Here is a 15,511-nt window from a genome sequence, read left to right as displayed (position 1 = left end):
CAGTGCAGCTTAATGGGTGCGTTCTTGGGAAACGTTGACTGTTTTGATTCTCAGCCCACTCAATGCAGTCTTCAGCTGTGCCTGTGATTAAAGACTGAGTCACTACATACCCCAGAGCCAACTGGGCCTGCAACATAGCTGAAGGAGGAGAGGGAAGTAAAAGACTGGGCTATTGCTAAGGTTGCAGGTGGTGGTGAAACGTCAGAAGCAACTAACTAACTTACCTAGAAGGTGTGTTGGGACGAGTGTGTGTCCTGTGTGTGCCTAATGATAGATGATCCAGCCAAGTTCCCTAAATACTCCAAAAGGGTGGCCAACTCATGCCACTCACTTTTATCTGGAGTGAAAATAGGTCATTGTATTTAACTCCAGAAAAAAAAGTACTTTCAAATACATAATGCTGAAAAAACATTCTAATGTAAAGGAATGGAAAGACAAATTTAATCACAGAACTTTCTTCTCTTCCTTTACACACATCAGAAATAGAACACAACTACAAGAAGTCTTTCGTTGTGCTAACTCCACTCCCTCATGCATCCTCTGTTTTACTTCGCCCCATTATCGGTACCTCTCAATCTCTTTGAAGATCCATCTTAGCCTCTCTCTTTAATCAAGATTTAAGTCACCTTGGAACCTTTCTTGGGCCAATTCCCCTGTTGTGAAGTGTATTGCGATACTTAATAAAAAGCAAACTGTTCATTTAAAACACAAAGCTCCCTTTTCTGTTTGAAAATTAAACTCATGGCAACCTCATTTATTTATCAGAGTTAGGTACAAGTAACAGTTTTAGCTGCAATAATCCTAGATTTGACATACAATGGCTCCATCTGCTGGTATTAGATGAACTGTAGATTATTCCTTCCCATCTTAAAGTAACATTCACATTTCTTTACTTGGGTTACTTGCAGGGAGATCAATTAAATTACAATTTTGAAGGTACTGGTTAAAAATTGACAATCTTCGGAGCTTTATGTTTAGTTTTATGAGCAGCTGAAGTGACTAGGATTTCTTCGTAATCAGCACTCATTCCTTCTGTCCATCGGCCAACAGTAAAAACACGATCACCTGAAATATAAGAAACAATATTGTTAAAAATGCTGCAAACTACGTAGGTCTTAAAAAAAATCAAATACTTTAATATTTGAAAAGAAGCACCAGATTCTGTATGTAAACAAGAGGCAGCTTGTGGAATGAAGTATGTGGACAGCATTGGTTTATTATTGTCACATGTACTGAGGTACAGTGAAAATCTTGTCTTGCATACCAATCGTACAGATCAATTCATTACAACAGTGCACTGGGGTAGTACAGGGTAAAACAATAATAGAATGCAGAAAAAAGTGTTACAGTTACAGAGAAAGTGCAGTGCAGGTAGACAATAAGGTGCAAGGTCATAACAAGGCAGATTGTGAGGTCAAGAGTCCACCTTATCATACTAGGGAACCGGTCGATAGTCTTACAACAGTGGAAATAGTTGTCCTTGAGCCTGGTGGTATGTGCTTTCAGGCTTTTGTATCTTCTGCCTGATGGGAGAGAGGGAGAAGTGAATGTCCAGGGTGGGTGGGGTCTTTGATTATGCCGGCTGCTTTACTGAGGCATGATTCTATGGCAATCCAAAAGCAGAATAACGCAAATGATTGCAATCGAAAATAAAAACATAAATTGCTGGAAGTACTCAGCTGGTCAGCACCATTCATGAAATGGCTTCGATCTGCATGTTTCTCTCTCCACAGATGCTGCTTTAACCTGCTGAGTATTTCTAGCATTTTTTGTTTTTAACTCCACGGGGGGGGGGGGAATGTGGTAGTTTTTTTATTTGCTTAAGTTAAATAGAATGGCTTTCTCTAGAGACAGAATGGCACTGAAATCCACTGTATGACATTAAAAGTTAAAGTGTATGAAATATTCACTAGCTATTTTAATAAATATGTTAACTCATATTGGATTTCTTTTAATTACTTATGTAGCCAAATCCAATTTGAACCCAAAATGCTGTCAACACACTTCCTATTGGCTACCAGTATGGCTTCGTTTTATACTACTACAGAGAAGTTCCCAGATAACCAGCAAAAACAGACAGAAGTAAATACAAGAGATTCCGAAGTGCTTTCTTCCTTCTACCTTCATCAATCTCAGCCACGCTGATGTGGAAAGACTGAAAGAATGTGAAAATTGTCAATAGGCTGTCTCTTGCACTTCTTCGCCTCAAGATTCAAACAGTGTTGATGGAGGTCCAGAGGCAGTTGCTATTGTGTCTTTAGTAATATTTAACTTGGAGAGACGAAAGGGAAAGAGAGAAATTTCATCCTCACAAAAAATAGATTGAATCTAGCCAAAATAATGCAAACATTGGAGTATTATGTGCATGTAGTATTTTCTCTGTTCTCTTGATCTAGGTCCTATCTATGATCATCAACTATCAACAATGTTACTGAAGTTGATTACAATACCAAATGAAACAGGCTAATCAAACACTATGTAACTCAGACCCTGAGTTGGGCTTCCAATTTCCTGTCACAAATCAATCATCAAAATTGTTAATTGTTACGTCTGTACCTACCTGTCTGTACCTATCCGCCAAAACACTCATTTCATGTTGGTTAGCCCCAGGTTAGATAGTTTCCCAAGTTGCTTGTTGCTGATTTCCCCTGGCAATTGTCACAAACCAGCAACAAAAGAAACACACTGAGCATGATTTAGTGTTAAAAACTATTTTATTAATCACTACTTATGATAATACGTAAAATAAAAGTAAAAATGTTAGTATGTTAGAATTCAAAAAATGTTAAACCTCGAACGTTAACCCCAAAACTAAACTCTTCGTGTGTGTGTGTGACAAAGTCCAAAACTCCCAGTTCCTGAATGGTTCTTAAAGTTCAGTTCCGCAAGCCATAAGGTGAAATATGAGCAAGGGCTTCTTCAACAACCACCGTTGTCTGAAGATAAGATGTAGATGTAGAAAAACATAGAGAGAGTACATACGAAATCCAAATGTTCCACGATGGAACCCAAACGACTCTTCAGTGTTTACTCGGTAGTGACTTCCTCACCCCGAAAAGCATCTGAACCGTGGTCGTCCACATACAAATACCTGTTTCCTTCTACAGGTCAGCAACAAAGTGAACTCCACCGGATTACTTCCAACTTTTCCATACATGGATTTCAGTGGTAAACACAGTTATTGTTTCTCATCCATCGATAGAGAAAACAAGCAGGCTGGTGTCTCTCTCCCTTCTCTCTCTCTCTTCTTCTTCTGACTTCTTCAACAACGTCATTACGTCCTTTATCTTCTATTGACGTAAGCACGCCCCACACACACATACACACACACTCTCTAAAAGGGACTTTCACTGAGTCCATAACACCTCCCACCTAAAAAAAAAATTTTCCCAAGAAAATTTTAACCGCGCATAGAGTTAGTAATGTTAATAATTATCATGCTACACAACTACAGACTATCAGATTAGTACAGATACATGTTTCCCATTTAACATCGGGAAAGACAATCAGCAATCACATTATCTTTGCCTTTAATGTGAGTTATCATGAGATCAAACTCTTGCAAAATTAAACTCCAGTTTAACAGCCTTCTGTTCTTGTTTTTGACTCGGCTCAGAAACACCAATGGGTTATGATCTGTATACACAGTCAATGGTTTCTGAGCGGTGCAAACATATACACTGAAATGTTGCAAGGCTAAAACAAGCGACAGTAATTCTTTCTCTATGGTGGAATAATTCTTTTGATGCTCATTAAATTTCTTTGAAAAGTAAGCTACAGGATGGTCAATATCATCAAGGTCACCCTTCTGCAACAACACAGCTCCTGCAGCTTCATCACTGGCATCTACTGCTAATGAAAATGGCTTTTCAAAGTCAGGTGTTCTGAGCACAGGATGGTAGCATAAAATGGCTTTCAGCTTCTCAAATGCTTCTTGACAAGAATCTGTCCAAACAAACTTTACTCCCTTCTTCTGAAGATTAGTTAGGGGAAGAGCAATATCAGCAAAATTTTTACAAAATTTTCGATAATATCCAACCATTCCCAAAAATCTTCTAACAGTCCTCGTACCTGTGGGAATAGGGAACTCAGATATTGCTTGAACTTTTGCCTGAACAGGAGCTTGCTTGCCTTGACCTACAACATAACCAAGATACGTCACAGTGGCATGGCCAAATTCACTTTTAGCCAAGTTAACTGTAAGGTTAGCCTTGGAAAGTCTTTCAAACAACCTTTCTAACGCAGAGATGTGATCCTCCCAAGTATCATTCCCAGTCACTAAGTCGTCAATGTAGGCATCTGTATGTTTTAACCCATGAATCACTGAATTAATCATTCTTTGAAATGTTGCCGGAGCATTTTTCATTCCAAATGGCAAAACATTGTATTCATACAATCCAGAAGGGGTTACAAAGGCTGAAATTTCCCTTCCTCTATCTGTTAATGGAACACACCAGTACCCTTTTAATAGGTCAATCTTTGTAAGAAATTTTGCCTTTCCCACTCTGTCTATGCAATCATCCACTCTAGGAATAGGGTAAGCATCTGACTTTGTTACAGCATTCACTTTCCTGTAATCTGTGCAAAATCTAACAGTTCCATCAGGTTTAGGTACAATAACACAGGGCGAACTCCAATTTGAAGTAGAATGTCTAATAATATCATTTTCCAACATGTATTTGATTTCCTGATCAACAAGTTTACTTTTTTCCACATTCATTCGATATGGGTGTTGTTTGATTGGTTTTGCATCCCCAACATCAACATCATGGGTAATTATCGATGTTCTGTTTGGAACATCTGGGAACAGATTTTTAAATTTTAAAATTAATTCTCTCATCTGTTGTTTTTGTGAAACTTGTAAATGGTCCAACTTCGTTTCAAGGTTCTCCAGGATATTTTGGTTTTTTAGTTTCGATGGAACAATATTTGGTCTAAATTGGCCTTCCTCAACATCAACATCAGGCATTCTAGAAACAACCTTTACACCATCCACCAAGGCCACAACTGAATCCCTCTCATAATAAGGTTTTAGCATGTTTACGTGACAGAGTTGTGTTTTCTTGCGTCTATCTGGTGTTTTGATTATATATGTTAGATCAGTCACTCGAGATTCAATAACATAGGGTCCAGAAAAACGAGCTTGCAAGGGATTATTTTGGCTAGGGAAAAATACCAATACCTTTTGCCCCACTGCGAATGTCCTAGGCCGAGCACGTCTATCAAAATATGTCTTCATTCTTATCTGGCTTGTTTTCAGATTCTCTCTCGCTAGCTGGCAGACTCTCTCCAACCGAGTTTTAAATTTTTGGACATAGTCCAACAGACTCAAGTGAACTTCCTCATTAACCCATTGCTCTCTCAACAACTCCAAAGGTCCTCTCACCCGATGTCCAAACACAAGCTCAAACGGACTAAATCCTATTGACTCCTGGATCGATTCTCTAACGGCAAACAAAAGTAAATGGATACCTTCGTCCCAATCCTTGGTGTTTTCAAAGCAATAAGTCTTCAGCATATTTTTGAGAGTAGAATGAAATCTCTCCAGAGCTCCTTGAGATTCTGGGTGATATGCAGATGATACAATCTGCTTTGCTCCCAGCTCATAGACTATTTGTTGAAAAATTTTTGACATAAAATTACTACCTTGATCAGATTGGATTTCTTTTGGCAAACCAAACAAGGTAAAAAATTTTACAAGAGCCTTTGACACCGTCTTGGCCTTAATATTTCTAAGGGGTATTGCCTCTGGAAATCTAGAAGTGGCACACATGATGGTTAACAAATACTGATTTCCAGTCTTAGACTTTGGTAAGGGGCCAACACAGTCCACAATCACCTTCGAAAAGGGTTCACCAAAAGCAGGAATTGGTTTCAATGGAGCCACAGGGGGTTTTTGATTTGGTTTACCTACCATCTGACATGTGTGGCAGGTTCGACAAAACATCACCACATCTTTTCTCAAACCAGGCCAATAGAATTGTTTCAAGATCTTCCCCACAGTTTTATTCACACCAAAATGACCACCCAAAGGCATACTATGGGCCAGGTTTAAAATCTCATCCCTATGAACTTTAGGAACAACAACCTGATGAATAACTTCCCATTCCTCAGTAACAGGAACATGAGGAGGTCTCCATTTCCTCATTAACACTCCATTTTTGACATAGTATCCAGTTGGCACTTTTTCAATCTCCTCACATGAGAGAGCTTTTTCTTTCAATTCTGTCAACTCAGGGTCCTTTGTCTGTTCCACCATAAAATCCTTCCTCGACAAAGACAAATCTTTAAATTCAGGCTCACTATAAGGATGTTGATCCTCCAGAGAAGACAGAAAAGTCTCAGATAAAGCATCAAAATTTTCTTCCTGTTTAGGACTGTCACAAGGAACCACATCAGACTGCACCGGACTGTCTGTCTTGGCTAATTCTCTAGCTCTAGCTCGAGTCACCGCACATGATGGGTAAACATCTGAATCATCCTCAGACTCATCAATCCTTGGTTTGGTTGTTAACCGTACCACAGGATCACTTTCTCCATTTGCAAGGTCATTTCCCAATAACAAAGAAACTCCTTCCACTGGCAAACTAGGTCTTATCCCTATCTCGACTGGTCCTTCTACGAACTTTGACTTTAAAATCACCCTGTGAAAAGGGACAGACATGGTCTCACCTGTAACGCCTCGTACTAGATTTACTTCACCAGTGTCACTTTCTTCACCAAAATTTAAAACACTGTCCAGCAAGAGAGATTGACTAGCCCCAGTATCTCTAAGAATTTTCACTGGCACCTGGGGTGACTCATCATTCAGTGAAACAAAACCCTCTGATACATAAGAACGGAATTCTTTTCTCACCTCCTCCAACTTTTCTGCTTTTCCCTCTTGCAAGGACTGGTCTTTAACAGCATCTCCTAAACCTTTTTGATTTTTAATTGCCTGAAAGCAAGCATTGGGCCCAGCTTCCTTCTTTTTCTTCAAAAGGGCACAATTAGATATCACGTGGCCAGGTTTCCTACAGTAATAACAAGTACGCTCAACAGGTTTCTCCAGCCCTGGCTTCTTTTCATCCTTTCCTTTTTGATTACCTCCCAATTTAATCTCTGGTTTACCTGGATTGTCTTTGTAACTCTTTTGAAAGGTTTTAGGTTGTCCCCATTTGGATTTATGGGTTAAAGCATAATCATCTGCCAACCTAGCAGTTTCTTGTAAAGTTTCCACTGCCTTTTCATTTAAATATGTTGTTAATTCAGCTGGAACACATCTTTTAAAGTCTTCCACCAGTATCAATTCTGTCAATTTATCGTAATCCCCATCTACATTTTTAGCCAGGCACCATCGTTCAAAACATATTCTCTTTCCATTGGCAAATTCCATATAAGTCTGATCTGCAGATTTCCTCAAGTCTCTGAATTTTTGTCTATAAGCCTCAGGGACCAATTCATAGGCCTTCAATATAGCTTGTTTTACCTTGGTATAATCAGCTGCATCCTCAACAGACAAAGCAGAATAAGCTTTTTGAGCTTTACCTTTAATCACACTCTGTACCATAAGAGCCCATCCTTTCCTTGGCCAGTTTGAACTCACAGCAACCTTTTCAAAATGTTGGAAATACTGATCAACCTGATCTTCTTCAAACGGAGGGACTAATCGAACCTCCCTGCTGGCTGAAAAACCATCATCAGAATCAGATTCCGAACTCCTACGCTTCATTTGTAACTCATGCTGCCTCTTTTTCTCCTCGTTATCCAGCTCCATCTGCTTCATTGCTAGATCAGCCTCTATCTTCATCTGAGTTAGCTTTTGTTCAGTCTCTAATTTCTTTTGTTCGGCCTCTAATCTCTTTTCCTCTCGTTCAGCTTCTAATTTATTTTGTTCTCGTTCGGCCTCTAATCTCTTTTGCTCTCGTTCAGCCTCTATCTTTAACTGGGTTTGTTCTCGTTCAGCCTCTATCTTTGCCAGCTGCACCTGTGCCTCAGAAATTGCTATTTCACTGCCAGGAAACTGTTTTAACACTTCCTTCTCAAACACCTTCTTTTCCACATAATGGCCAGCTATCAATCTTTGAATATCTGCCTTTCTCATAGACTGCTTTACTTCTGTAAGGTTTAGCCTTGTAGCAATCTTTATCAAATCATCCTTTTTCGCCACCTCCAATCCCTTTTGGGTTGGTGACTCCAAAAATGCCTTAATATCCATTGCTGCTGGTTTCCACACACACAAGCCAATTAAAAAGAATTTATCAGACCTCCCTCAAAAATCTTTGGATTGAATCCCGAATAAATCTTGTCAATCTGGGGAACGATCCCAGATGACACTCGTTAACCTTGGGAACAATCCCGGACGAGCCCCCAATTTTGTCACAAACCAGCAACAAAAGAAACACACTGAGCATGATTTAGTGTTAAAAACTATTTTATTAATCACTACTTATGATAATACGTAAAATAAAAGTAAAAATGTTAGTATGTTAGAATTCAAAAAATGTTAAACCTCGAACGTTAACCCCAAAACTAAACTCTTCGTGTGTGTGTGTGACAAAGTCCAAAACTCCCAGTTCCTGAATGGTTCTTAAAGTTCAGTTCCGCAAGCCATAAGGTGAAATATGAGCAAGGGCTTCTTCAACAACCACCGTTGTCTGAAGATAAGATGTAGATGTAGAAAAACATAGAGAGAGTACATACGAAATCCAAATGTTCCACGATGGAACCCAAACGACTCTTCAGTGTTTACTCGGTAGTGACTTCCTCACCCCGAAAAGCATCTGAACCGTGGTCGTCCACATACAAATACCTGTTTCCTTCTACAGGTCAGCAACAAAGTGAACTCCACCGGATTACTTCCAACTTTTCCATACATGGATTTCAGTGGTAAACACAGTTATTGTTTCTCATCCATCGATAGAGAAAACAAGCAGGCTGGTGTCTCTCTCCCTTCTCTCTCTCTCTTCTTCTTCTGACTTCTTCAACAACGTCATTACGTCCTTTATCTTCTATTGACGTAAGCACGCCCCACACACACATACACACACACTCTCTAAAAGGGACTTTCACTGAGTCCATAACACAATTCACCCTCAACAAACAATTTTATTAACTCTTGTCCTCATTTATTAATATCTCCACAGTTACCTCACCCTCTCTCAGCTCCATGTCCAAGCTTGTATTCCAACTCTTCTGGGTCTGGCCCACAGCACAGTTGCTAGCCACAGTCTTACAACCTGTTACCAAAATTTCTCCAACTTATTACATCTCAGACAGTTTCCGAAAATGAATTAGATCAATCTTTCCTCCATCAATCAGCTCTCTATGAACCTGTTCTTCTACCGAAGTGTAAGTAAATGTTGCTGTTAATGATTAGAAATAGCAGCCTAATTTTGTAACCCTGTAGTCCAACATTACAAGAGTTGCTCCTGTAGACCAATATTCTAAAGGTTTGCAGTTCTATAAAGTGTTAAAGATGCTGCCCCACTCTTGCTCTCTGGATTCTGGGGTGACAGATGAGGCCCATGTAGGACCAGCAGACTTTGCCACACGTGGAGCAGGAGGTGCTTCAATGGGTGGGTGGTTGGGTAATTTGGGAGGTGGTGCATTCCTTCTGCTGTTTATACTGGGCTGCTGTGTGCTTGATGGATGAACTTCTGAGGTTCACAGTGCCATCCTGAAAGCTCTTCCACTTATAGCAGTCATGGGCCAGGAGTAAATGGGGATGTTACACTTCTTCAAGGAGATTTTGAGAAGATCTTTGAATCTTTGCCTTTGTCTAGTCGACAGAACCTTCCTGTGGCAGAGTTTGAATAGTGTGGCCATTCCAGGACTCTGGTTTGCAAGCAATGTGGCCCATGTGTTAGAGTCGGTGACTCAGTGGACGATCCCTCCGGGACATCCTCCCTTTCTACAGCTGTGACGCTCTCCCTGATCAGCAAAGCCACTCCCCCACCTCTTTTACCTCTGTCCCTGCCCCTTTAGAAACATCTAATCCCTGGAATATCCAGCAGCCATTCCTGCCCTCGTGACAGCCAAGTCTTTGTAATGGCCACCACGTTGTAGTTCCATGTACTTACCCATGCTCTAAGTTCATCACCCTTGTTCCTGATACTTCTGGCCTTAGTGCAAAGGGGATAGACGGGACAGAGTTTGTTCAGTGTGTCCAGGAAGGATTCCTGACACTGTATGTGGACAGGCCGACTAGAGGAGAGGCCGTACTGGACATGGTTCTAGGCAATGAGCCTGATCAGGTTTCAGATCTCTCAGCGGGAGAGCATTGGGAACAAATGTTCTTGGGGAAGTGCACAACTGAAATGTGGAGGTTGTTTAGGGAGTACTTGTATGGTGTTCTGCATAGGTTTGTCCCATTGATGCAGGGTAAGGATGGTAGAGTGAAGGAACCATAGTTGACAAGACATAGAATATCTTGTCAAGAGGAAGAAAGAAGCTTACCTAATGTTTAGAAAGCAAGGATCAGACTGGGCTCTGGAGAGTTACAAGGTAGCCAGGACTGAGAGAGCTACAAGGGGGCATGAGAAGGCCTCGCCAAGTAGGATTAAGGAAAACCCCAAGGTGTTCTTCACTTATATGAAGGAGGATGACTAGAGTGAGGGTAGGACCGATCAGGGATAAAAGAGGAAACATGCCTGGAGTCGGAAGAGGTAGGGGAGATCCTTAATGAATACTTTACTTCAGTATTCACCAGTAAGAAAGACCTTGATGTTTATGAGGCTGATACGCTGGGGCATGTTGACGTGAGGAAAGAGGATGTGCTGGAACTTTTGAAAAACATTAGGATGGATAAGTCACTGGGGCCTGATGGGATATATCCAAGGTTGCTACGGGAAGTGAGGGAAGAGATTGCTGCGCCTTTGGTGATGATCTTTGTGTCCTCACTGGCCACAGGAGTAGTGCCAGATGATCGGAGGGTGGCAAATGTTGTTCCTTTATTCAAGAAAGGAGTAGGGATACTCCTGGGAATTACAGACCAGTGAGTCTTACTTCAGTGCTGGGCAAATTACTGGAGAAGATTCTTAGAGACAGGATATGGGCATTTGGAGAAGCATAGGCTGATTAGGGACAGTCAGCATGGCTTTGTGAGGGGCAGATCGTGCCTCACGTGCCTGATTGAATTCTTTTGAGGATGTGACAAAGCACATTGATGAAGGTAGAGCAGTGGATGTGGTGTACATGGATTTTAGTAAGGCGTTTAATAAGGATCCTCACGGAAGGCTCATTAAGAAAATCAGGAGGCATGGGATCTAGGGAAACTTGGCCGTGTGGATTCAAAATTGACTCGCCCATAGAAGACAGAGGGTGGTTGTAGATGGAGCGTATTCTGCCTGGAGGTCGGTGACCAGTGATGTTCCGCAGGGATCTGTTCTGGGATGCCTGTTCTTTGTGATTTTTATAAATGACTTGGATGAGGATGTGCAAGTGTCAGTTAGTAAATTTGCTGATGACATGAAGGTTGGTGGTGTTGTGGATAGTGTAGAAGGTTGCTGTGGGTTACAATTGGACATTGATGGGATGCAGAGCTGCGCTCAGAAGTGGCAGATGGAGTTCAACCCGGAAAAGTGTGAAGTGATACGCTTTGGAGGATTGAATTTGAAGGCAGAATACAAGGTTAATGGCAGGACTTTTAGCTGTGTAGAGGAACAGAGGGATCTTGGGGTCCACGTCCATAGATCCCTCAAAGTTGCCACGCAGGTTGATAGAGCTGTTAAGAAGGCATATGGTGTGTTGGCCTTTATTAGTCAAGGTATTGAATTCAACAGCTGCGAGGTAGTGTTGCAGCTCTATAGAACTCTGGTTAGACACACTTGGAGTATTGTGTTCAGTTCTGGTCACTCATTATAGGAAGGATGTGGAAGCTTTAGGGAGGGTGCAGAGGAGATTACTCCGAGACCTAGGACTCAACACCTCTCTCTGTAACTGGATCTTTGACTTTCTAACAAACAGACCGCAATCAGTGAGGATAGGCAGCAATACCTCCAGCACGATTATTCTCAACACTGGTGCCCCACAAGGCTGCGTCCTCAGCCCTCTACTCTACTCCCTATACACTCACGACTGTGTGGCCAGATTCTGCTTTAACTCCTCTACAAGTTTGCAGATGACACCGTCGTGTCTCAAACAGCGATGAGCTGGAGTACAGGAAGGAGATAGAGAGCTTAGTGGAATGGTGTCATGACAACAACCTTTCCCTCAATGTCAACAAAACAAAAGAGCTGGTCATTGACTTCAGGAAAGGGGGCGGTGTACATGCACCTGTCTACATCAATGGTGCTGAGGTCGAGAGGGTTGAGAGCAAGTTCCTGGGAGTGAACATCATCAACAACCTGTCCTGATCAAATCACGTAGGTGCCACGGCCAAGAAAGCTCACCAGCACCTCTACTTCCTCAGGAGGCTAAAGAAATTTGGTTTGTCCCCTTTGACTCTCACCAACTTTTACCAATGCACCATAGAAAGCATCCTATCTGGATGTATCACGGCTTGGCATGGCAACTGCTCTGCCCAGGACCGCAAGAAGCTGCAGAGAGTTGTGGACACAGCCCAGTGCATCACGGACACCAGCCTCCCCTCCTCGGACTCTGTCTTTACCTCTCGTCATCTTGGTGTAGCAGCCAGCATAATCAAAGACCCCACCCACCCGGGATATTCTCTCTTCTCTCCTCTTCCATCGGGTAGAAGATACAGGTGCCTGAGGGCACGTACCACCAGACTTAAGGACAGCTTCTACCCCACTGTGATAAGACTATTGAACGGTTCCCTTGTACAATGGGATGGACCATGACCTCACGTCACTTGTTGTGACCTTGCACTTTAATGCACTGCACTTTCACTGTAGCTGTGACACTTTACTCTGTACTGTTACTGTTTTTACCTGTACTACATCAACGCACTTTGTACTAACTCAACGTAACTGCACTGTGTAATGAATTGACCTGTATGATCAGTTTGTAAGACAAACTTTTCACTGTACCTCGGTACAAGTGACAATAATAAACCAATACCAATACCAATACCAATTTACCAGGATGCTGCCTGGATTGGAGAGCATGTCTTATGAGGATAGGTTGAGTGAGCTAGGGCTTTTCTCTTTGGAGAGAAGGAGGATGAGAGGTGACTTGATAGAGGTGTACAAAATGATAAGAGGCATAGATCGAGTGGACAGTCAGAGACTTTTTCCCAGAGCAAAAATGGCTAACACGAGGGGGCATAATTTTAAGGTGATTGGAGGAAGGTATAGAGGGGATGTCATAGGTTAAGTTTTTTTTTACAGAGAGTGGTGGGTGCGTGGAACGCACTGCCAGCAGAGGTTGTGGGGGCAGATACATTAGGGACATTTAAGAGACTCTTAGATAGAAAAATGGAGGGCTATGTGGGAGGGAAGGGTTAGATACATCTCAGAGTAGGATAAAATGTCGGCACAACATCGTGGGCTGAAGGGCCTGTACTGTGCTGTAGTATTCTATGTTCACTGCTACCTGATAAACCATGAGCTTTGTACTAGGTTTGAGGTCTTGATTTCCAAATAACCTTTTCCTCAGAAGGCCAAAGGCTGTGCCATCTGAGGGAAAGGTGAGGGAATCTGAGGGAAAAGTGAAGGGGAGGGTGAATTTCTTCATGAACAGCTGCCAGTATTGAGAAGTGGCTTCCGAGATATGGGAAGTGGTCCACATTTTCCAGGCTCTCATTCTGGACCTTCATTGTCAGAGGATGTCAGAGATGATGTTGTATATGAAGGTTATTTTGGTAGAGGGCTTTGTTTTGCAAATGTTAAGGGCAAGACCCATTCTCTCATCTGCTTTAGTGAAGCTTGGCCACCGAACACACACACACGCTAGCATGAGGAGGTTGGTGTGGCCTTTGTTATGGAGTGGAGAAGACATAGGTTGAACAGTTTCATATTGGCTCTGTAGTTCGTTGGAGGTGAGATGCAGCAGTGTGTCAAGAAAGACAGAAAAAAAATGTTGGGCAAAGATGCAGCCTTGTCTGACACATACATGCACTAAGTTTGGATATCTTGTGGACCTGTTGGTTAGGATCATGGTTTGCATGCCATCATAAAGCAAACGTAAGATATAGATGAATTTTTCCAGGCAGCCATATCTGAGGAAGTTGTGACATGGTGAAATTCATGTCTACAGCGTCTCGAGATGGATGGAATCCCCACTGCGATTTGGGAAGCACTTCTCCAGCCACTGGGGGGAGGCAATTAAAGAGGATCATGGCAATGATCCTCACTGCGGCAGGCAGCAGGGAAGTTCCTCCATAGTTACCACAGCCTAATTCGTCTGCTCTCCTGAGGTTAGGACATCCAAGGTCCCTTGGCACATCTACCTCTTTTTAGATGTAGGAAACGAGGTTGTTAATTTGTGAATGAAATTCCTTTCTGCTAAGTTTTATACCGGCAGGGAAACTGTCTGCTCCTGAGACCGCTTTGCTTTTTTTATTTGACAGTGTCTTTTTGACTTCTTGTTGGTTAGGGATGATGGCAAGGCTGGAGCAGTTAGGCTGTTGTGGGACAGAATCAAGGGTGCTCACATTAAGGACAGACTTGCACTTGGAGATTTTCAGTGTTCCTTCCACTGGACATTTCCTGCCTCGCTGTTTTTGATGCATTCACCTCTGTTCTTGGTAATCAGTGAGGTGAAGCCTTGGTTGTTTGAACCATAGACGGCCTTGAGAGCGCTGAATAATCTGCACGTCATGGTTATCGGGGACTTGCTGGACCACTTGCACTCTTTCCACCTGCAATCTACTGTTTAGGTCTCAGGATCCCTGTTGGTCCCCAGCGTTCAGATGTGTGTAAGGCTCTTTCCCTAAGCACAATAGCAAACCACACCCTACGTACACCTTACTCTGCAACCACATGACATCAATTTGTACAAAACCTGAACCCATACATTGTTACACCAACACATTGAATAAAACAAATCACTGTGTTGATCTTTGAAAAGATATGCCATTTAGTTCACTCTGCCTGATGTATAGAAAAAGAATTGTAATGATTTTGCTTCAATGACTCAGTACAAGAGGATCACGAAATTGATAAGTGAATTTGAAAATAATCTAGCAAGGATTATAAAAACAGGCTTCCATACACAAAGAAAAATAACAAAACTTACAGACTAAGTGAGGAAAAATTATATTTGGTTAAAAATGAAGTGATAGAGAAGTTAAACTAAAATTTGTCTGTCCTCATGGAAGTCAGAAAAAAGCTGCTGGAAACAGGACAGCAAGAGGACTAGAGAGAACGAGGAACTGAAGGAGATATCAGTAGAGTGCTAGTGGTGGGTAAATAATGGGACTGAAAGCAGATAAATCTCTAAGACCCGATGACCTGCATCCCAAGATTTTGAAAGAGTGGCGATGGATGCACTGGTTATCTTACAAAATTTGATGTATTTTAGAGATTGGAAGGTAGCAAATACAACCTCACTATTTTAGAAAGGAGGGAGAGTGAAGAAGGGTAACTGAGAAGAGTAGCAGGGAAAATACTAGAATCTATTACAGAGG

At 41.9% G+C, this 15,511-nt stretch overlaps 1 protein-coding gene across 3 annotated transcripts in view; it reads right to left on the bottom strand.

Moving 5' to 3' along the window:
- Positions 1-718: 718 nt before the first annotated feature.
- The window catches only part of zcchc9 (zinc finger, CCHC domain containing 9), a 30,408-nt gene continuing 15,615 nt past the window's right edge, over positions 719-15,511 (bottom strand). For all 3 annotated transcript variants that reach the window (XM_052020567.1, XM_052020566.1, XM_052020568.1), the window contains exon 6: positions 719-1,065. In XM_052020567.1, the coding sequence (XP_051876527.1) occupies positions 944-1,065 (122 nt within the window). In that variant the 3' untranslated portion in view covers positions 719-943. The remainder of the gene's footprint in view (positions 1,066-15,511) is intronic.

This window comes from Pristis pectinata, chromosome 7 (assembly GCF_009764475.1).
Source record: "Pristis pectinata isolate sPriPec2 chromosome 7, sPriPec2.1.pri, whole genome shotgun sequence".
Lineage (NCBI taxonomy): Eukaryota > Metazoa > Chordata > Chondrichthyes > Rhinopristiformes > Pristidae > Pristis > Pristis pectinata.
Note: the sequence above shows the minus strand (reverse complement) of the source record. Positions and strands in the feature narration are given on the sequence as shown.